At 40.8% G+C, this 22,014-nt stretch overlaps 3 protein-coding genes and 1 long non-coding RNA gene across 8 annotated transcripts; 2 read left to right on the top strand and 2 right to left on the bottom strand.

Annotated features, from left to right (window-relative positions):
• The first annotated feature begins 144 nt into the window (after positions 1–144).
• LOC103997487 (uncharacterized) lies at positions 145–3,595 on the top strand. 2 transcript variants are annotated; one of them, XM_009418727.3, is made up of 4 exons: positions 145–295; positions 1,102–1,404; positions 1,943–2,182; positions 3,122–3,595. In XM_009418727.3, exons 2-4 carry the CDS (start codon positions 1,153–1,155, stop codon positions 3,401–3,403), a joined length of 774 nt encoding a protein of 257 aa, XP_009417002.2. In that variant the 5' UTR covers positions 145–295; positions 1,102–1,152; the 3' UTR covers positions 3,404–3,595. The 2 variants fall into 2 exon arrangements, with proteins under 2 accessions (XP_009417002.2, XP_064980925.1); XM_065124853.1 differs by having other exon boundaries at positions 186–394.
• Positions 3,596–5,310: 1,715 nt separating this feature from the next.
• On the bottom strand, positions 5,311–11,518 carry LOC135622742 (uncharacterized). Of its 3 annotated transcripts, none has more exons than XR_010491157.1 (8): positions 11,350–11,518; positions 10,280–10,437; positions 10,110–10,197; positions 9,609–9,683; positions 7,618–8,906; positions 7,438–7,531; positions 6,417–7,290; positions 5,311–6,352 (listed from the first exon to the last, which is right to left on the bottom strand). It is a non-coding gene; the product is annotated as an uncharacterized LOC135622742 (long non-coding RNA). The 3 variants fall into 3 exon arrangements; XR_010491156.1 differs by having other exon boundaries at positions 5,311–6,551; positions 7,079–7,290; positions 11,350–11,514; XR_010491155.1 differs by having other exon boundaries at positions 5,311–7,290; positions 11,350–11,512.
• A 956-nt stretch (positions 11,519–12,474) lies between these two features.
• On the bottom strand, positions 12,475–13,611 carry LOC103997489 (calmodulin-like protein 3). The gene has a single exon (XM_009418733.3). The coding sequence runs from the start codon at positions 13,558–13,560 to the stop codon at positions 12,880–12,882; it is 681 nt and encodes a 226-aa protein (XP_009417008.2). The 5' UTR covers positions 13,561–13,611; the 3' UTR covers positions 12,475–12,879.
• A 3,718-nt stretch (positions 13,612–17,329) lies between these two features.
• LOC103997490 (serine/threonine-protein kinase-like protein CR4) lies at positions 17,330–21,424 on the top strand. Of its 2 annotated transcripts, none has more exons than XM_009418734.3 (2): positions 17,330–18,319; positions 18,439–21,424. In XM_009418734.3, the coding sequence occupies exon 2, from the start codon at positions 18,537–18,539 to the stop codon at positions 21,228–21,230; it is 2,694 nt and encodes an 897-aa protein (XP_009417009.2). In that variant the 5' UTR covers positions 17,330–18,319; positions 18,439–18,536; the 3' UTR covers positions 21,231–21,424. The 2 variants fall into 2 exon arrangements, with proteins under 2 accessions (XP_009417009.2, XP_064980919.1); XM_065124847.1 differs by having other exon boundaries at positions 18,014–18,654; positions 18,755–21,424.
• Positions 21,425–22,014: the final 590 nt, after the last annotated feature.

The following is a 22,014-nucleotide window of genomic DNA, read 5'->3' as shown; positions in this document are numbered from 1 at the left end:
CAACCTGAGTTCATTCTATTTACGTTTCGAGGCCGGGTCAACTCGCAAGACTTAATCCGGACCCTAAGATCGCACGATCCTACGGTCTGGATCGCGAGTTTGGTAACCTTGTTCCTGACAAAAACTTATTCTGATCACGTGTATTACACGTGACAATAGCTAGCTTTTATCTCGCTATCTCCTGCTCACTCGAGCAAGTCCGCCGCCCCGACATCGGGAACCCCAGCGACTCCGCCCGTCCTCCGCCACTACTCGGCGTTGTCTCTACCGGCCTCCGCCACCTGTCCGATCCAAGGTGTGTTATCGCCTCCTCGTGGTGTCTCCGGTGATCCGCTGCATGAGGTAGTCTAGTCATTCACAGCACCTTGGAGTTCTTTGCGGGGTGTGGATAAGGGTAAGTACGGGATCCTATTAGGGCCTCGTTTCGCGGATCAATGGCTCCTTGGATTGTTGTTGAGGAGAGCTGGTAGCATATAGGGTTTCTTGTTTATATTTCTTTTCTTCTATATCAAGATTTTCCTTCGAAAAAACCCCTTCATTTGCTATTTGTATTTCCTTCGAACAAAGAAGCAATTCTCAACTCCAGTGAGACATAATTTAGTATGTCTTTCGGTGTTTAACTTCATTTTCTATTGCGTGGTTTGTTTAGTTTAATTGTAAGAAATATGAGATTTGTCTTTGGGTTTCAAAGGAATAACCAAATTTTGTTCCATCAATTTTGTTTTACTTGATCATGTTTTCAAGAATGTTGGTCCATCTTATCATGAGTGATGCCTTTTGAAACAATTATAATCACCTTTTATCTGTGACACATCTATGATCTGTAAGCCTGCATTTTATGCTCTTTGTTGTTAACAATACTTCCTTTTGGAGATTCACATATAAAATTCTGTGGATTGCATGATATTTAAGAAGAATATCCAATTTTCTAATTTTACAATCGATGTAATTATTGCACTTACAATATGCTTCTTCTTTTTAGCTTTTACCAGCTTTTTTTTGTTAAGCTGAGACTGTCCCAGATTTTAATAAGTTTTCATGGGTTGATGTAAGTTGTTGTTATGTCTTTAACTCTCCATTCCACTTTTGTTAATTTTACAGATATTTGCTGACTTCATTCGAGATTACTGGACTTTTGCTTTCTGGATTAGGATGAGTCATGTTCAATCTCTTTCCTCTCCTAATAGAGGTCTCCTTATTCGGCCGGATGCAAGACATGGAAGAAAATTTTCTTCCTTATCTCGGGCCTTATACTCAAATGCTACATACTTATATGCCTCTCCATCTATTGAGTTCTGTCAACACAAGGTGTTCCCAAGATTGATTCATAATGCACGAAAGAGTGAAAGATGTGCTCCAGTTTATGCATCTGGGAAAAAGGGAGACTCTACGAGTGAAAACGAGGTAGGCTTTTTATGGTTGCAATATTATTTTTGTTTTAAAGTTGTAAGCATGTGTAGACTTTGGCGGCAAGGTATGTGCCTCATGCCATTCTGGCCGTGCTGCAAGGCCTCGGCCTTAGCTGGGCATCTGACAATCTCATATGTAAGCATATCATGTAGCATGCACCCCTGTGCTTCGCTCAGCTTGACAGGAAGCATGCAGAACTAGCAATCCTTGCTTATTGTCTGCATACTCGAAGAAACTTTTCTTCTTTTTTTCCTTCTACATGTTCTGTTTTCACATTGTTGGGGATATTTAACCACTGATCATTTACTCTTTCTTTAGTCACCGTGTGATATAATCATTTTAGTTAACATGTTTACAAAGTACAAACCATGTGAAAAACTCTTTACTATGTATTGGAGTGGTGTTGTGTTTGTATAAACTTCAGCTGTTGGAGTAGGCAATCAGCTATGAGTTAGCATCTAATTTAGTAGGAAATATCTTGTTTTGTTACCTAAATTTTGGCATACTTTATATGTTTTTGAATCTGGAGCAGCCTTTTTCATGGGAAACACTAAAGAAAGCTGTTGGAGGTTTTACTTTTAGGAGAGAGCTAACAGTGCAGGATATGATGAGAGAGCGGGCACAGGAAAGGCAATTTGATGGTAATGGAGGTGATGGAATATCTGGTGGCGGTGGTGGGGATGGTTCTGGTGGACCAGAAGATGAAGGTTTTGCAGGACAATTTGATGAACTCCTGCAGGTGATTATGGCAGTAATCGTTGTAGTGGTGCTGGTAAGCAATTCTTATCATTTTTGCTAGTGTAGAAAACAATAGCTTCCGTAACTAATTACCTGGTGTTGTTTCTGAGTATGTTACACCATGTGCTGATTGTGTATCTTGCAATTTGTTGAATTAAAAATGTTTGATCATATTCTTGTTCTTTTTTCATATTTAACAAAAGAAAAAACTTTAGAAAGCTCATATTACAGTTTGAATACAAGTATGCTCCTTTTAGTGTAGTATTTCTATGCTCGTCCCTTTGATTTCTGATAAGTTCCACTTTTTCTTTTAGTGTTGATTATTCATTATAATTGTGACACATCCTGATTGATCCTAAAGGATTGTAGGTTTCTCGTTTTTGTTAAAATTATTATTCTAGATTTCATGATTTGAAGCTGGTAAATAGAAAGGAGGTTTGTTTTCCCTTTATTATCACCAGTTACTTTACTATTTTGTCTGATTGGTAAAGATATAATAAATTTGGAAACTTATTCAAGAATATGCCTCGCACTAGATTATGGCCATGTCCATGGTTTTTTAATCTTTTTTAGTTATTTTTCCCAAAACATATCACCACAAGAAACATATTACTAGGTATCGACAATCAAGTGTGGCACCTGGTAACTAAACTTTGATTAAATGGTCTTCTCTTGATTATACCCATTGTGTGCCTTTCACTTGAGTTTTACTTGATTAGAACTGCCTCGATAACAAGTTGATTCAAGACTGCTTTCACTTTATGGAAATTCTAGTACCTATCTCGAAAGAAAATATGATTGATCAGAATTTATAAAGAATTAAATGGATCTACCTCCATCAAGAAGTCTAGCCTTACATGTTGGAGTTGTGGTGGATCATTCTGTCATCAGGGTTAATTTCTGTATTATCCGTTGTATGTTGTACCTTTCTAAACCAAACAAATCCCTTGATAATATCTGTTTGGCATTGCAGTATGTCCTAATGATCAGTGGCGAGGAAATAACACGTCTTGTCAGGGACTATATCAAGTATCTTTTTGGAGCTAAAGCCAGTGTCCGCTTGACACGTGCTATGAAGAAATGGCGCAAGTTCTACCGGAGTGTTGCTCGGAAAGGAGTGGTGAGAAAGGATTGGTTGGAACGTGAGATTGTTGCAACGCCAACATTGTGGCACAATCCTAAGTGGCTGGCGTTTGTAGTGCGGACTTGCTATGAGAGATACGGGGAAGAGAGATACGGGGAAGAAAGTGATTGAAATTATTGTCTGTTTACATCCATTTTGAGAGTACCGAATCTTAGTTTTTGTAAGAAAATGGAGACAATCCCTTCAAGTATTCTTGTTGTTCAACTTGTTAAAGGAGTTCACCCACACTTTGTATTCGTCGTAATCAATGATACACTTAGTTTCACTTTCATCAACAAATTGTATGGATGTGGCTTTTGATGATCTGAATGAGTTTGTAATATATATGAATCTGGAAAACATAATTGGTTGTTGCTTTCAGTTTTATAAACATAATATAAACATAACAGCAGGTGAAAGTCTTGGGCTCATAACATGCTCCGGTGCATTAAATCTTTTCTTGAGCATGATTTTTTAGACAGCTTCCTGATGCTGATTTCAATATATATGCTTGTATAGAACTCTCCTAACTCGACTATGAACACTGTTTAAGAATTTATCTGGATATATGGAAACATTCATCCCTGGTAGCAGCAGATTAATTCATACCTAGAGACAGGCTCAGCATCCATGTTTAGTTTGTCTGTTTTAGTAGTGTAGAAGGCCACCAAGTTGAGGAGGAGGGATTATGGAAGCACCACAGATTTATTTCGCCTCACAAGGATGTCATCAATCATGCAGCTTTAAACAAATGGAACCAGTGAAGCTAAATAGTCTGTAGAAGAAAACCAAGAAGCTCTGGGGGAAATAGCAGTTCATAGATGTCATAGTTCATTTTTCTTGATACAGGGATATTCTTGCTACTCACTCTAATTGCTCACAAAGATGATGCTGGTGAGAGAGCTCTGGTTACACAGGTAAAATGATTTCCTCTTCCTGAATGAAGTATTCGATCCATACAAGACATTTGCAAATTTGTAGTTACAGTCTCAATTGCCATCCATGGAGAAGTTTGCGCTATTCTCATGATGTTTCTTTCTTGTATCACACAGGTACCTGTGATACAAGCATCAATGACATGATGCTTCTTTCTTGCACTATTCTCAGCTAAACCTCCCACTACAGTAATCATAAGCATCAATGACATGGCAAAATAGGACATGCCCATCAACAGGTAATTCTTTCTTAATTAAGCCCTCCGCTCTAACATTAATTGTCATGACCTAATCCGACGGAAAAAAAAACACTGACACATTAACTTGGATCGAAGCTTTTTTTTTTTTTTTTCTTGTTCCAGATTCATCAAGTTAATGTGTCAGTTATCTCGAAATATAACAAGTTAGTAGCATTCATCCTCACTAGACTCAACAGAAAAACCTTAATGCAAGCTCATATCATAGCAAAATAATTAAGGGTAAACTTATTTGTGAATTCCTAAAAAGGTAGGACAAAATTACTGTTGAAATGCTACCAAGGAATACCACCACTTTGTGAATCAAGCAATCAAGCAATATACAGAAGCCTTTGTGTAAATACATATGCAACAAGCAACTGATGCCATATAACAAACAGAATAAATGCATTCACCATTCCTCTAACATACCATGTCACCAGATAAATTACCAAAGCCAGCCAAACATATAATTCGATAAAAAGAGAAGTTAAGGACATAAGAATGAGCCGATGTGCAAAGTAACTCACTTACTGATTTGCTCGATAACTAATAAAAAAGAAACTTCTATCAACATAACCACAAATAACAAGCCAACTGGATTGATAACTAAAGGATACATATTCCATCCAGGTTGAATCTGATTGTGTTGTGAGGACCTTGACCAAGCTCGACCAAAGGATTGCATTTCCTATCAAATATTATTGTTGCTCTTGCAGGCATAACTGGGATTAGTGAAGGATCACAACAGAAACAAGAAGCAAAAACAAACCCCAAATGACCAATGTGCAGAAGAAAACTAGGCCACAAGAAGCACAAGAAGGATACATCCATAAACAATTGCAAACTCCAAACCTGAACAACACCATTGAACATCATGCACGGTGCCATTTTATTACAATCAATCACACCAGTCGACTTTGCTAATTCTAGGGATTATAAGATTTGAGAAACCCAACTGAAAACTTAGAAAGAGAAACAAGCCCCTCATGGCTTCCATCAGTTGTTAAATAGTTCAATTTAGACTCACCATAGCAACTCTGGTTGCTTTTATCAACATCAGATTGAGCAACTGCTAGAACTCCAGAAGAAATCTTTTTCCAATGGAATGCCACCGTGAAACAGCAAAAGAAACTCCATCTTGCAATGGGCTGAGATTGTGCATCCTTATAACAATAAAAGATTTGAACACTGGTAGGAATACCCTGAGCGAGAAGACAAAATGTTATCAGAACCAAATTTTTGCATAAATATTGCCTAGATAGATTAGGATTAACAAACTTTGATTCTGGTACAAATGCTGCAATGTAAGACCCAGAAGTCTTTGACAGCTCAGTTGCAGCAACAACAGGTGGTCTTAACCAATAAATGGTTCCTTTAGAAAAATCCTTCAGTCAAGGAACTGAATCTCATTTGTTGCCACTCGACAGGCAACAGATTCATCAGAACTGAATATAATTGATGGCCTGAGAATTTAATTAATATCAAATAATCATTTCACATATTATACCATCTACATAAGAAAGAGACTCACAGATCCAAACCATGTGTACTTAGACATGTTATTTTGGAAATGCTGATACATAGATGCACTAGTGTGGACTGTCCACAGCACAACATTCTTATCCAGTGGTGTAGTGGATTTATGGAATGTCTGGAGATACCATCCCTTCTTGCTGCCACTTTGTCTCCATGTGGGAACTATCTCAAAGGATCTGCAGTGAAACTACAACAATCTTGAACACCGATGGCAGAGTTGCTTTTGGTCACCACAAGCCTAGATCTATCTCTGCTGAACCTTGCAGCAGAGCAACGAACCCTCTCAAGTTTGACAAGTGGTTGACCGTTGCTGAATGGAGGTCCTTTCCGTATGGAGAACGCTTCTGGTTCTCGAGCTTGAGTAACCAAAACTAACACGAACAAAGATTTAATGATGCAATGATAATAAACAGGTATAAAGCAGTAAAAGCATACCTAGTATCTCCATTGCTGGTGATTGAACAAGAGAGACACTGGAACCTAAGTCTGTATTAAACTTCAAAGGTTCACGGTAAGAAGTCGATCTGCAGCTTTAAGAAGCTCTTGTAAACATTATCAGGGATTCAGTACCTGCTCCATGTAAGTTCAAATGAAGAGAACCATTTGATGGCAAAGTAACAAACATTTACTGAGAAATATACAACATAACAGATTCTGTTGGTCAAAGAAAGATGTCCAGAAGATTTGGCAGTTTGTACCGGAAATGTCCAAGTTTAGGTGCTAGTAACAAATAAGAATAGCAAGCAAAAGAATCATCGGTTCATGTCATCTAGTACTAGTCAATTGTATGCAAAAGGGTGGATAGACCCTCGGACATTTGTTCCAGTACCATATAGGCAATGCATGACCGGAATTCCATAAAACTCAAAGTTCATTGCTACTGCATCAAAGCCACTATGTTTTCGATCAGAAGAAGATATTACTATGTTCATCGTATCATGCATCAAACCTGACAAAGGCATAAATTCTATGAACACTTAAATGTATGTCTAAAGAAAAATTCAAACAAACAAAAGCAAAAACAGTACATAAACCTACTGAACTTTACAGATAGATAGAGAAATGAACAGACAGTGAGAGAGTGAGATTCAAGTCACCAGTGCATTAACTAGTTTACAAAAATTATAGTTTCTCCAGTTGGGAATTTTTTATTTGATTCCAATTTTGGACTCTGAGGAGTGCATGATGTCATTGACTCCAGATGATCTCTGGGGTCTGCCAGCAACTATGCTCCTTTTACAAACTTGAATCATCTTGGGAAAGAAATCTATATCAGCTCTCCATCAAATTCTTCACTCTTCTGATACAACTGCGGTATTAGCAAGAATCAAAATGAGAAGTTAAAAATCCAGTCCCTCTCAAGCCAACTTAGTCAGCAAATGCAGAAATCAGAAATTCATTTGTGCCTCACTATTTAGATCCAGTATTCTTTTGCTTAAGGCAAAGAAGACAATACCTCTTTGTCAAAGAAGGTATTAGCTCCTCAACAGTTCATAAAAAAATAATAGACCTCATCTGCTCTTTCGAAGTTTTCAACATATCTTTGGCACCTGGTATGTTTATTGGACAACCGGGCAGCATCATTTAGTATGAATGCCTTACAAGAAGGAAACTATCTTATTATAAACTTCCATACCTTGAAAATCCGCAGAAGCTGATGAGCCACCATTCAAGTAAATTCTTGTTGACATATCTGCATGCATGCCTTCTGTTTTTAATAATTTATCTAGCATAGAGACAATAAGTTTATAAGCAACCAATGTTGTCTCATCACAGATTTCTTCGACTGACTTTACTCCCATATTTCCTGTGTTTTGGGAAGTCCTTTCAGGAGTAAACTTTTCTAACTCCTCAATACAAGGTTTCTCTATGTCAATTTCATTGTCATGTTCAACTTCAGGCTTTGTTGAGTTATTACCACTAGTTTGATTGCCAGTCCCAGTGAGTAAAAAAGAGTTGCTACCAGTGGTGAATGATCTAGAAACGCCTGGTCCTGATTCCCCAGTAGTTTCTGCTTCATAATTAGAGCAAGAACTGTACATATGTTCATGTTCATTGTCACCAAGACCCATGAAATAGTCGGTTCCAACCATATTAAAAGAATTAATGTTTTTGTCATTACCAAACCCCACAAAACATTGTTTGTCACTTCGTTCTGAAAAAACGCTTGATATCATTTGTTTAAGCCAACGACTCATGATCAATGCAGCTTCAACCTCCTCTTGTATTGTCTCTTTAGAGAACACAAGAGTCTGACTGTGCATCTTCCTGTTTATAAAATCAATGGTTCTCAATGCTTCCTGTGTGATACTTGTTTCGCTACATTCAAACAAATATTCCATCAAGTATTTCCTGAGCACATTCCTGAAACACTTTAGAGGAACTTCAGCTTTTGGATCCATTAATGCATGCAATGCTTTCAGCTCATCATGTTTAACCTTCGGAAGCAACCAAAGGGCATTCATGATATCATTTTGCAAGTCCACTGTCTCTGGTGGAAAGGGGTAAAACTCTGATGTTAGCATATCAACATGTCAGGATCTATGCGTGTAAGACAAGTAAATAATGGACAATGCTTTAACTAATGGCTCTGGCAATGCATCCCCATCCTTGAGTTTTAACAGCAATTTATTGAATCTTTTCTTCACCCGTTTAATTAGCAAACCTCTATTTCCAGTACACCGAGCAGGTGGAAATTGAGGGAGCAGTGATACACCTCGAAGTTTTCTGTTTGTTGCAGTAAGCTCCTGATAGGACATTTCATCCAGCTCTTCCAACATATTGGAAACTGATGAAAGACAAAGACTAGAGGTGGGTGTGTAATGCAGAGACTTGTCATCATGATAATTTATTGGGTTTCCAATAATATTTGTCAACTGTTCTGATAGCAGGTCATCATTCCTAACATATGACTCTAGTAAGTACCTACATCAACAGTAGAAAATGACTGTTAGCTTTGATAACCCATGAAATAATTCTGGCAAAAGATACAAAACTAAGTGTACATATATTGCAAAAGATGAAATGATCAAATCCGGCATCAAGTAGATTAAGAATTATGTGGAAAAAAGAACTTCGGTAGAAAGATCATTCTCAGCATGGTGGTAGCTTTTAGCAAAACAGCTATCAGAGCGAAGAAAGCTAGAGGTAAATAAAAAGATGGTGAAGTTCAATATCACAAATAGTGTGGCATGATGTATAGAAGAGGGTATTGATGACAAATAGCCAATTATCAAAAATCATTGCAGAAGCTATAAATCTACAGCAGATTACTGATACATAACTGTAGTCTATCATTAAACAAATCAAGTGATTTACTACATCAAATATCGAAAGACCCAAACATTCACATAGATTATACAACTAAGCAGGTAAAGAGATCTGAGTATATGTGGACACCTTGATAATTGATTAAATGTGGACTCCACAAGTAATAAAGAGATCTGAGGACTAAAAGTCTTATTATTAGCAGTATTTCACTATTATTTCTTTGCAATTTATGTATTTGGAGTCATATTTAATCATTTTACATCATCCTAAGACACAATGTTCAAAGACAGTGAGATGAACCTGTAGATAAGAAACAATAAGAGCAATCAATAAGGCCATCATAATTAATGCACTTACGATTCTGTCAAAAGTTTGGGTCTTTTATGCTTCTTTGGGCTCCCTTCAGATGTAGAAGCTGATCCCATAAAAAATCTGCACAAAGTGTTCTGTCAGTTATAACAAGGAAGAATATTAAACTTCATGTTTTCACAAACCATAATAAAAAATACTCCATCAAATCCATAGTAACACTTCCCAATATAAAAAGGTTAGCTACTAACACTCGTCATAAGAAATACTTCATCAAGTGATTCAGATATTACAATGAGGATCCTATGCTTGCTATAGTATCTCAAATCCATACTTACTATCAGACTACTCATATTGGGCATAATTTTATGTCCTTTGTACAACACTAAAAAAATAATAACATATTAATGTATTGAACATATATCTTTCATATAACCTTGGTTACGTATAACCAAACAAGTTAATTCTAGTTGATTAAAAGTTTGGCAATTCAAAGGACAACACTAGGTCCTTTTTCTCTATCTTTCCCATCAAGGTATTATGTCCAACCTCCTTTTCCTTGTGATCAGCTCTTCTTTGTTCCACATGAGAGACCATAACCTTTTCCCATCTTCAAAAGAAATATCCATATCCAAACCTAGCAAAAAAGTGGCAGCCATCAAAATAAAGAACATAAAATACAAGGAAAAAAGTAAAGAAAACATTAATAATGAAAGTACCTTCTTCCTCTCTTAGTTCCTCCACCCTTGTGTCACCCGTCGCTGATGTCACCAATGCCTGCCGCTTAAACCCTCAAAGGCAGAATAGAGGGCTTGGTGATCAAGCAGAGGATTTAACTCGCTGGTCGATTTTATCGTTGCAGCTTCAACTCAACTTTCTGTGGCAGAATATTCTTGTTTAGAGACTCACATGAAAAGTGTCAGTGGATTGGCTGATGTTTAAGAAGAATATCCTATTTTCTAATTTTACAGTCAATATAATAATTGCATTTACAAAATGCTTTTTCTTCTTTTCAGACTTTACCAGCTTTTTTAGTTAAGTTGAGATCAATCTATTTCTTCTCCTTATAGAGGTCTCCTTATTGGGCCCAATGTAAAAAATGGAAGAATTCTTCCTTATCTCGGGCCCCATTGAATTCTGTCAACGCAAGGTGTTCCCAAGATTGATTCATAACACAAGGAAGAAGGAAAGATGCACTCCAACTTATGCATCTGGGAGAAAGGGAAACTCTAGGAGCAGTGTTGTCAGGCGCTAGTAGTTTGCCCAAGCAAAGCTACTAGACAAAACATGAATTTTATATCACCTCATGATCAAACTATCATCACTAAATCATCAAATTACATTCATTTACCCATCTATAAAGCATTAATAATAACAGAAATAACAAAAAAAGAAAATTAACATCAAAAGTCCAAGTATTTCGACAAGAATTCTAGCAGTGATAATTTAAAATCCTAGGCACCTTAGCAGTGACAAATTAAGTAACGCATTTCGATGACCCATGGGGACTGTCGGGGAGAGAAAGAAGCAAGGAGAGGAGAAAGCTGGCTGGGAGCAAGGGAAGGAGCTGGGGAAGAAGCAGAGAAGGAAAGAAGAAGAGGAGAGGGGAGCGGGCACCGTCGGTCGTCGGTGCTGTTGAGAGCCCCGAGAGAGAGAGGGGGACGGGGGGCCGAAGGGGGGAGAGAGCCAAGGGGGAGGGAAGGTGACTCTGTCTGGGAGAAGCCGAGAGCGGGGGTAGGGGGCTGTACCACTGGCCTTCAGGGCTGGAGAGAGAGAGAGAGAAGGGTACCTCTGGTGGATACAACGCGGCAGGTAGCGCGAGGACTGGGCACCGGCGGAAGGTGGAGAGGGAGACGGAGGCACCGCCGACTTGCACGCGCGAAAACGGAATCCGGCCGCGACTACTAGGTTAAACCGTTAACGGAGGGGTGACACAAAGCGCGGCGCGAGGGGCTTTAATAAGTCGAGTTTGCTGAACCGAATCAATCAATTCGGGTTCGACTCAAACTCAATTAAACTGATTTGAGCCGTCTTAGAGAAGTGTTGACTCGGATCGATGCACGTAGTCTGTCTGATACGATGGTTCGGTTCGAAGTAATTCTCCGGTTCATCTTGGTTCGATTCAGTTCCATCGAGCCCAAGTAGCGATGCGTCGTTTCGGCTCAGCTAAACGTAAGAGTAATTATTCACATCCTCAATATTATCTTTTCCTTGAGAATAAAAATTTTAATTAATTAATTAATTTTATTTTTTGGGGTTCGAAAAGCCCCAATTTGATTCAAATTAAATCGAAAAGGATGTCCCAACTAAAAAAAACTTGGACTTCTTCTTTCTCAATATTACTGTGAATTCTTCTTTTTTATGAATCATTGTTCTGATTCAATTTTTATTTATTTTGATTCGATTCAGATCGGACCAAATTGTGTAAAGAACATGGAACACTAAAAACAAAATATTTATGAAGAAAGGGAGATGTAACAAAAATTATAAATAAAATTTTTTTTTCCAAAAATGATAAATATTTTGTGACTAAAATTTTGTCTCATGTTTTTCTATATCATTAAAGACAAAAAAAAGATTCTTGTCTTTCGCATTAAAACACTTTATAAAGTGAATCAGTCTAATTATAATATTTTTGATATCTTCGTATAAAATTGTAAGTTCATATAAAACACTATAAATAAGAAATAAATATTCAAAAAACTAATTTATAATTTTATTTGTTTCGAATAGATATTCTTATTAGTTGGGAAATAAAAATATAACAAAAAACACATTTATGTTGGGTTGGATACTGCATGGATTCAGATTTGGTATTTGGAATCAAGGAAGTGGTGCTGCTACAGAGTGAAATTTGATCTGCATACATTGTTACTTCACAGTGTACTTACTGTTCATGTTAAGCCATGGATGATGAGGTCAAAGTGCAGGGAAGACATGCATTTCTTCCATCTCCGAAACATATACAGTCAGTAGTTGTCGACAGAGCACTTTGGTCGTGACGAGTGAGTGTAGAGAACTCGGAAAAGAATCAAAAGACCCCAAACCTACCAAGCATTTCATTGCTCAGAAGAAGAAGAAGAAGAAGAAGAAGAAGAAGAAGAAGATTAACGTTATTAAACCGATTAAAAGAAAAGCTAGATAAAGTCTGAGACTCTTCAGCACCAAATCAACCGTGCGCATGTCACGTAGATCGAGTCCTTCCTTGTCTTCCTTCTCCGAGGATTCTTCTTCCCCCACCCGACCTCAATTTCCTCATCAGTATCTACAACCCTATGTATCTTCTGTCCATGGCAGCCACAGGCATCGGTGGTAGCTACTAACTGAGGGCCGCGAAGCCTCCACCTTTCATCATCTGCTTGAACTCCTTAAAGTCCACTCTCCCGTCGCCGTCGACGTCCACCTTGTTGATCATCATCCGGCAGTCCTCCGCGGTCCTGCCTTGCTTGACGCCGAGGGAGACGAGCACGGACCGCAGCTCCTCCACGGAGATGTACCCGTCCCCGTTCTGGTCGAACACGTTGAAGGCCTCCCGCATGTCCTCCTCCTCGTCGCGCTCGTCCATGATGCTCCGGTAGAGCGCCCCGAACTCGTCCATGTCCACGCACCCGTCCCCGTTGACGTCGATCTTCTCGATCATCGACGCCAGCTCCGCCTCGGGGATGTATATCCCCAGGTTCTCGAGCGAGTCGCTGAGCTCTGTCTTCGTGATGCGTCCGTCGCCATTGCGGTCGAACATCTGGAAGACCCGCTTCAACTCCGACGGGTCCATCACCCTGGCTGACGCCTTGGGACCGAACGATGGAGATCTGAAGGAGGAGATGGAGGAGAGAGCGGTGGCAGGGGGCGACAAGCCGTCCTTGCTCGTGGGAGGGTGCCAAGAAAAAGGCCAGAGCAGGGAGATCAGCTTCTCAGGGAGGAAACGAAGGAGACGGCTATTAAGGTGGTGACAGATGAGGAAGATCCCTACAAAGATAGCTGGCATCGGTGTTAGCTCCATGTGCCCAATCAATTGTGCGATGGAGAGGGATTGAAGGCGACGAAGAAGAGCCAACGGAGGTCTTAAAGCCTTCTCTCTCTCTCTCTCTCTCTCTCTCTCTCGTCCCCACACGCTTGTTTTGGACGTTGAATACTTTACGAAAGCGCGTCGAGAGGGGTAGAGGGGAATCGAAATAAAGAAGGCCGAGACGACCGTTGGAAACGGATCCGGGAGAGCGGGGGAAGGACGGCCGAGAAGGGCCGCTGGATCAAGATCCGATGGAGGGAAAGGTTCCACGTGGAGGGGCGGTGGCGTCACGTGGGGCCGGCGCCGTCCCCGGGGCTGTCGTCCGGCCGGCCGGCACGTGACGACAGGAGGGAGGGAAGCGTGCCGGCGGTTGCGGTGTCCCTGCGGCGTAAATTAATGGGTCAGATCGGACGGTGGATGATGCCGTGGGTGCGGCATCGTGGGGCGGAGATTGCCCGTGGGAGACGGGGCTGTCATGCCGAACTGGAAGTGAGCTGTGTCGGTGGCGATTGAGTAATGGAAATGGCCAACGAGACTGTGTGTACCTAACAAGTTGAATGCAACATAATTTATGGAAAAACCGCATAATTATATATATATATATATATATATATGTCCCTAAAAAAATATGAATTTATTTTTATTTATCTTTATAAATTATAATCATATATATATTTATTAAAATATTTTTTTGTCAAAGGTACTATTAAAAACAAAAGTCCAAATTCTTAGCATCCTCCGAGAGGACACTTGACTTAGTTAATCTTTGTTATCTATGATATAATAACTTATATATGGAGGATAAAATTATTAAGTATATTTTAGTTATTCTTAAATTATATGATTAGAAGGGATTAAAATGATTTTTTTTTTTTGCATAGAATATTTTGTGGGTATTGTTTAGCTTAGTCTCTTTTTTGACCAACATCCCTATTTTGTTTAAGTCATGCTCTAAGAGGATGTTTTCTTCTCTACATAGAGTCGATCTATAATTATATTATTATATTCAACACAATTTGATTGATTATAATTATCGACTCAATAATTTTATTATACCTGAATATTTAAATTTAAGTTGTTGTTAATATACCATTCAAACCGTATAAGTGGACTAATTACATATTACCCTCTATAATTAGTTATCTTTATCATTTCAATTCCTATACTTTCAAAAGTTATGATTCCTATATTTATGAAAATGAAACATTAAACATTGTTTCTCCTCACATCGTCGATTCTATCGACAGAAATATAATAAGATTTACCATAGAACATGTGATGATTCTGCCTTATTTCGATTTATCATTGATCACATATAATATTTTCGTCAATAGGATCGATAATATAAGGAGAAATAAAATTAAATGTTTCACTTTCGTAAGTATAGAGATCTTAATATAATTTTTAAAAATATAAAAATCAAAATACTAAAGATAATTAATTAAATAGGATAAATGAGATAATATATAATTAGCTTCCTTATAAGCTCAAGATGTTACAACATTGCCATACACAACTAAACTAAATTTTGGGAGAACTTTAATGTGTCCGTCAAGGATTAGAAGCTACTCCTAAGAAGTAAATGCCATGAGCACCGTGACAAAGGGAAGGAATCAAGCCTTGGCTGATTCTTTTGCAGGAGGTGTATTGGTGACTTTTTAGTTGGGGGGTAGAACACACGACTCAATAAAGTTGAGGAGAAATGAAAGCCATAATTATGGCCATCATGAGACACTCTTACCTTTCTAACCAACATTGAGTGCTATGTATTCATTGTGTAAAGGAGAAAAGAAACAAAGCATAATGTATCATAAGATTGTATCTGTTCACATAAAGAAGAGCAAGGTGGAGAAAAAGAGGTACTCGAAACCAGTTCAAGTAATCAAATAATATATGTGAATATAAAAGAGAAAAAAAGATCCATTGTTATTATAATTTAACAACAGATTAAGAATACCCAAAACAATTCAAAGTAGATGTACTCATTGCTACCTTATTCCTTCATAAACAATAAGGAAAAGGACTTTTTGATGGACCAAGAAATGAGCAACCTGTAAGAAATATCCACCTACCAGCTTTATTGCTTGTTTGCTTTTGTCGCTCTGAGCTCATCATGAAGTGTCCCCATTCAGTAGATGACAATAACAGAGGATCTACTCTTGTCTCCAAGAACAATTTGCAAGTGTGTGGGTGCTGCCTTTGGGGAATTATGTTGAAAGCTAAACTGGGAGGAAGAAAACAATTTGCTTCTTTGTTTGAACGGACTTGCCCTGTGCAGGTTGACACTTGACATGGACATACAGAATGATCTTTTGTTGATGTTCTTGAGCTTGACATCTGTATCAGCTACAGCCAGGAAGGCAAAGATTTGTTCTGCAAATCTTGTATCTTCGAATGATGATCTCAAGATCCTCCAAGTCAGTGCTCCAGTGATTTAGGGGATTGTAGCTGTTGCACATTAAAGAATGAGGCATATTAAACATCAGCAGAGTTTTCTGGGGGAACAATGTGAAAACAAAAATCCATTCAACTGCATTGGAAACTAAGATGTGCTGACACTTAAGAACAACTGAGTGACAAGAAACTGATCAGAATATTCAGAATTGAACAAAGGATAAATTCTTCGTTGGCAGCAGGTTAAATATGATTATGGGGTCACAATCTACTCACATTTGAATCTTCAAAAATGCTCTCTTCAAATATTCCATGTATTATCAATGAAAATACACATGATATATTACAAGAGGAGGAAGAGTGTATCTATAAGTTCTTGTCAGATTTTTGTCCTTTACATATTTTTCTAAAGCATTAGGAATAAGATTCATTTCTATTGGAAAGAGATCTTATTTCCAGCAATAGTTCATGACAGAGATCTGCAGAGCTTTTAATTGCGGGAAAAAAAACTAGGTAACTTCATAATATTTATAAGGAAAATATTTATGTGAGAATTAAGATTGAATGAGGGTTAATGAGTATGTTTGGCATCGTTAAGGATTGAATAGTCCAGCGACATTAGGTTTGACTCACGATTTCATAAGTTGCATTGGTGTTCAATCTCAAGGATGTTAGTCATGACCAATATGATTTGGACTCATCCGATCTTCAAATCTTAATATGGTTTTAAAGCCAAGGTTGACAGAAAGATCTGAAAGGTTGACAATGAGTGATTAAAAATTGAAGTCATACAATAGATCAAACTATAACTAACTCTTGCAAATGAAAGGAAGAGATCCACACGCATACGAGTTAAAGATTAAACATGACTATACAATGATCTCATATTCCTATGGAATGAAAAAAATCAGGTAATATATATATTGGGTTTGATCCATGATTTAATAGTTTAAGTTTTTTGAATTGTATTGATATTTAATCTTTATCTTGGTCTTATGGAAATTCCATGAGCTTTCTGTATACAATGAACACAATTCTGCTACAGGTGGGTTTCCTTGTAAAAGAGATTGTATCAGAAAAAGAGATAGCAGTGTAGAAATAGAACCCTGTAAGATCTGTTCTTTGCAGTTGTAAGTCGCTATGCACAGTCAAAGTCACAAGACAGCCAGTGGAAGAATCTAATTCTTTCATTTTAACTTGCAGAGAATTAGAAAAGAAATAAGCAATATATGAGCTTCTCAGTAAAAGACAGTAGTAGACAGTGAAGAAAGGAAATTTCAAAAGAGAAAACAAAAAGAATAAAAACAAACTAAAAAGACCAATTGCCTTAAAATGCCCTAACAATTTAACAGTCATGCCAGCATTAATGCACAAAAGGAACATTAAAGTTAAAATTGTTTGGGGCAAAATATTACTTGCATGGATTGAACCAAAACAACTCTTCTATCAACAAAATGGTGTCACTCTTTCAAATTCCTAACTAGTTTTGCTAGTGTTAATCAAATATTACATATGGCAAAAATTTTAATGAGGAGTTCTTCATGCTGCCAATGGAAAGGCAAATAAGCAACCTTGGACATCAGACCCATCATATTGATTGGATATCAAGCATGAGTAGTTTTTCCAAGCATATAATTTATTTTTTGTCAATACAAATGAACTAAGACCACCATTAATTAGCAACACTAGCCTGTTTAGATATATCTTTCACTGTTCACTTGGCACTGCTAGTCTACTACTACTACTACCCACACAGGTGCTGCTAAAACAAGAATCCTATTCAGACAAACACAACCAGTGATGCAGATAGCAAAGCGAAGCAAAGGAGAGGAAGGAGGCACTCATCTTGCAGAGGAATTTGAATTGATGGACAAGTGTGCAGAGATCCAGGCATGGAAACATATTGCATTTACTTCTCATTAAAATTCTCACCTACACATGCCTCCAACCAGGAACTAAAATTTATTGCATTCAATGCTCCCATCCGCATTACCTCTCCTTCTCTGTACGTGTTTCAGCTTGTTTCTTTCCAGCTTACCCCCTGTGATGTTGCCCACAGCAAAGCTCCAGACCAAAGAGCAGGATGAGCCACCAAGGGAACTAACTGCTCATGGGGTAGGTTCCCTTCTCACCAGCTTCTTTCTCCACTGCCTCGTTATTGCGAGTCTTTTGTGAAGGGGGAGAAGTTATTTTGCGTGGAGTTGAATGCAAGGAAAGCTGAGGTTTTGTGCTGGTTGTGGATGCACCGCACGGCTTCCTTCCATTTTTTGGCTCAGACCGTTCATAGATTCTCAGTGGGTTTCTGGGTAAAAGGCTTCATCTTGCAAGTTATCTTCCCATCACAAGTTCCAGATTCCAGGTTCGGATCAAGTTCCATCTCTGTTCTGAGATCACCGTGCTTTTCTACCGAGTCCTCTTTGTTTTCTGGATGATCAAAGAGAAGGAATGTGTGATTGACCTGCGGTCTCTTCTCTCCAGTGTAATTCTCACTCTGCAAATGATTCAAAGCTGTTCTGGTCATCCTTTTGGGTGATAAAGGCTTGATTTTTGGTAAGGTAGAGCGGAGCGTGAGAAAGATGAACAGCGTTAGGCCTGGATTTCTCGTTCAAGCTGCAGTTTTGGTGATCGTTTGTGGCTCAATTTATGTGGGGGTCTCCGGCCTCGGATCAATGTCCTCCATCGCTGTCTCTTACGGTGAGAATGGACCGGTCTTCTGTGGTCTAAGCTCAGATGGGTCTCACATGGTCTCCTGCTTCGGTGCTGATGCTTCCATAGTCTATGGTGCTCCTATTAGGCTCCCCCTCCTGGGTCTCACGGCCGGTGATGGATTCGTCTGTGGGCTCCTTTTGGATGCCTACCAACCCTACTGCTGGGGGAGCAACATCTACGTCAAGATGGGGGTGCCGCAGCCCATGGTGGAAGGCGCGGCCTACTCGGAGATCAGCGCCGGTGATGACCACCTCTGTGCCCTCCGCAGGCCGAGCAAAGGAGAGCAAAGAGGCGTCTCCTTGATTGACTGCTGGGGCTACAACATGACCGCCTCCCACGAGTTCAGTGGCCCCATTGTGTCGATCACTGCCGGCTCGGTGTTCAACTGTGGGATGTTTGCCGGCAACCGGACGGCCTTCTGCTGGGGCGACGAGACCGGGAGCAGCGTCATCAGCCTCACTCCGAGGAACCTGAGGTTCCGATCCATTTCGGCTGGTGGATTCCATGTCTGCGGGGTTCTGCAGAACTCCCAGGTCTTCTGCTGGGGAAGGAGCTTGGAAATGCAGCAGTCTTCTTCGGACATCTTAGGCCAGGGAGATGTCAACATGGTTCCCATGGATCCCATGGTGTCGGTCGCCGGCGGCAGGTTCCATGCTTGCGGCATCAAGAGCTTAGATCGCAAGGTGGTGTGCTGGGGCTTCAAGCTTCAGAACAGCGTGCCCCCACCCAAGGATACGAGGGTGTACGAGCTCGCAGCAGGGGACTACTTCACCTGCGGTGTGATTGCGGAGGCGTCACTTCGGCCGCAGTGTTGGGGCACAGGCGGCCCCTGGTCGATACCGATGGCGGTCTCCCCTGGGATCTGCGCCTCCAATCCTTGCGGCCCGGGATACTACGAGTTCATCCATGCAAGCTTGGGGGGCAAAGTCTGCAAGCCAGCGAATTCCAGAGTTTGCTTGCCGTGCAGCGTCGGCTGTCCCGAAGGGACGTATCAGTCTACGCCCTGCAACTCGACGTCCGACCGTGGTTGTGAGTTCAACTGTTCCAGCTGTGCCTCAGCGGATTGCTCCTCCTCCTGCTCGTCAGAGCAGAGGCCCCGGAGCCACGGGCTGCTTTCTCTCCAGATGCCGATCTTCGTCGCGGAGCTCGCCTTCGCCATCGTCTTCGCGAGCTCGGTATCTTTGGTCGCGTGCCTCTGCGTTCGCCGCCGGCTACGGAGCTGCTCGTGTTCGGAGCCTGACCTGACTGCGTTGAAGACCAGGGCATACTCGTTCCACAAGGAGCCGGTGAAGGTGCGACCGGACCTGGAGGAGCTAAAGATTAGGAGAGCACAGATGTTCACCTACGAAGAGCTGGAGAAGGCGACCGGTGGATTCGGCGAGGAATCCCTCGTGGGGAAGGGCAGCTTCTCGTGTGTCTTCAAAGGGGTGTTGAGAGATGGGACGGTGGTTGCAGTGAAGAGAGCCACCAAAGCGTCGGACGTGAAGAAGAACACCAAGGAATTCCACACCGAGCTCGACCTGCTCTCCAGGCTGAACCACGCGCACTTGCTCAACCTTCTTGGGTACTGCGAGGAAGGTGGCGAGAGGCTGCTGGTGTACGAGTTCATGGCCCATGGATCCTTGTACCAGCACCTTCATGGCAAGGATGCAAGCCTGAAACGGCGGCTGGACTGGGTTCGCAGGGTCACCATTGCCGTCCAAGCTGCGAGGGGGATCGAATACCTGCATGGGTACGCTTGCCCGCCTGTGATCCACAGGGACATCAAGTCGTCCAACATTCTCATCGACGAGGAGCACAACGCTCGAGTTGCAGATTTTGGTCTGTCCTTGTTGGGGCCGGCGGACAGCAGTTCGCCCTTGTCCGAGCCTCCGGCCGGTACTCTTGGCTACCTCGACCCCGAATACTACAGGCTTCATTACTTGACCACCAAATCGGATGTGTACAGCTTCGGGGTTCTGCTTCTGGAGATCTTGAGCGGTAGAAAGGCGATCGACATGCAGTTCGAAGAAGGAAACATCGTGGAATGGGCGGTTCCGCTGATCAAGGCTGGTGACGTTTCGGCCATCCTGGATCCGGCGCTGAAACCTCCTGCCGAACCGGAGGCTCTGAAGAAGATCGCCGCCACGGCGTGCAAGTGCGTCAGGATGCGGGGGAAGGACCGGCCGTCGATGGACAAGGTGACGACGGCCTTGGAGAGAGCTCTGGCGCTGCTGATGGGCAGCCCATGCAACGAGCAGCCGATATTGCCGACGGAGGTGGTCTTGGGGAGCAGTCGGCTGCACAAGAGGGGATCACAGAGGTCTTCGAACCAGTCGTGCTCGGAGAACGACACAACCGACGCCGACGACCAGTTGTTGGAGTACAGAGCACCTTCATGGATCACGTTCCCCAGCGTGACCTCGTCGCAGAGGAGATCGGAAGGCGACGCCACGGAAGGGAAGAACTCGGAGGGGAGGAGTCTGGGAAACGGAGGAGCGGGGGATGGCTTGAGGTGCTTGGAGGAAGAGATCGGACCAGCATCACCACAGCAGGATCTGTTCCTGCAGCACAACTTCTGATTGCAGTCGAATGAATTATTTTTCGAGTCGACGTTGTTCGTCGTCTTCTTATCGGATTGTCTTTCTTCGGATCGAGAGGTGCACTTGTTCTCGGCTCTCATGCGTGCATTCTTGTGTTGTCGTCTCCGAACGCATTGTGTAGTGCAGCTATTTAACACCATGACGAACAATGACGTTCTCAATTTGAGATATTAGTTGATGATGTATAAATACGATGGGTGTAAAGAAACAAATCATGTTTCCCAATAGCGAAACGTACGGATATGCAAACAGACGGACAGTAAAATAGACATAGCACAACAACTACACTGACTTGTAAGCTATTGCTACTTGTATTTAACGGGAATGACGGAAGTGATATCTACTACTAATTGTGGCTTCATGTTAAATGAAATAAACTAATATATCCAGTTAAATTCTTATTCCTATTGCATACTTGAAAGCAACATATATATAGTTAACTACAAAATCAATAAAGACCTACGCAAGTAGGAAAAGAAAATTAGTGATTGCATGGATCTATGAATAGAATATAAATGACAAAAACAGAATTGAGACGCAGAACCTTATGATGTACTGTTAAAGACTTGTGACATCCTATCAAACGTATAAACAATTGGTTTCAATGAATAAAAAATAATTTGTCATGTGTCCAATGTGAACCATTCAACCTTTTCAATAACAAACATCTCATTTGAGAAAGAGGAATACCTGATTGTAAGATCTTTGTATCCTTATTCTGAGTTCCTGCTGGGCCTAGCAAATTCTGCAATGATGGATTCAT

Source organism: Musa acuminata, chromosome BXJ2-9, assembly GCF_036884655.1.
Source record: "Musa acuminata AAA Group cultivar baxijiao chromosome BXJ2-9, Cavendish_Baxijiao_AAA, whole genome shotgun sequence".
Taxonomy (NCBI): domain Eukaryota; kingdom Viridiplantae; phylum Streptophyta; class Magnoliopsida; order Zingiberales; family Musaceae; genus Musa; species Musa acuminata.
Note: the sequence above shows the minus strand (reverse complement) of the source record. Positions and strands in the feature narration are given on the sequence as shown.

Bases quoted from the DNA above. Each gene is read 5' to 3' on its own strand.
- LOC103997489 (XM_009418733.3), bottom strand. From the start codon at position 13,560: ATGGAGCTAACACCGATGCCAGCTATCTTTGTAGGGATCTTCCTCATC.
- LOC103997487 (XM_009418727.3), top strand. From the start codon at position 1,153: ATGAGTCATGTTCAATCTCTTTCCTCTCCTAATAGAGGTCTCCTTATT. The intron at 1,405-1,942 runs GTAGGCTTTTTA...AATCTGGAGCAG, and splicing joins ACTCTACGAGTGAAAACGAG to CCTTTTTCATGGGAAACACT. The intron at 2,183-3,121 runs GTAAGCAATTCT...TTGGCATTGCAG, and splicing joins TAATCGTTGTAGTGGTGCTG to TATGTCCTAATGATCAGTGG.
- LOC103997490 (XM_009418734.3), top strand. From the start codon at position 18,537: ATGAACAGCGTTAGGCCTGGATTTCTCGTTCAAGCTGCAGTTTTGGTG.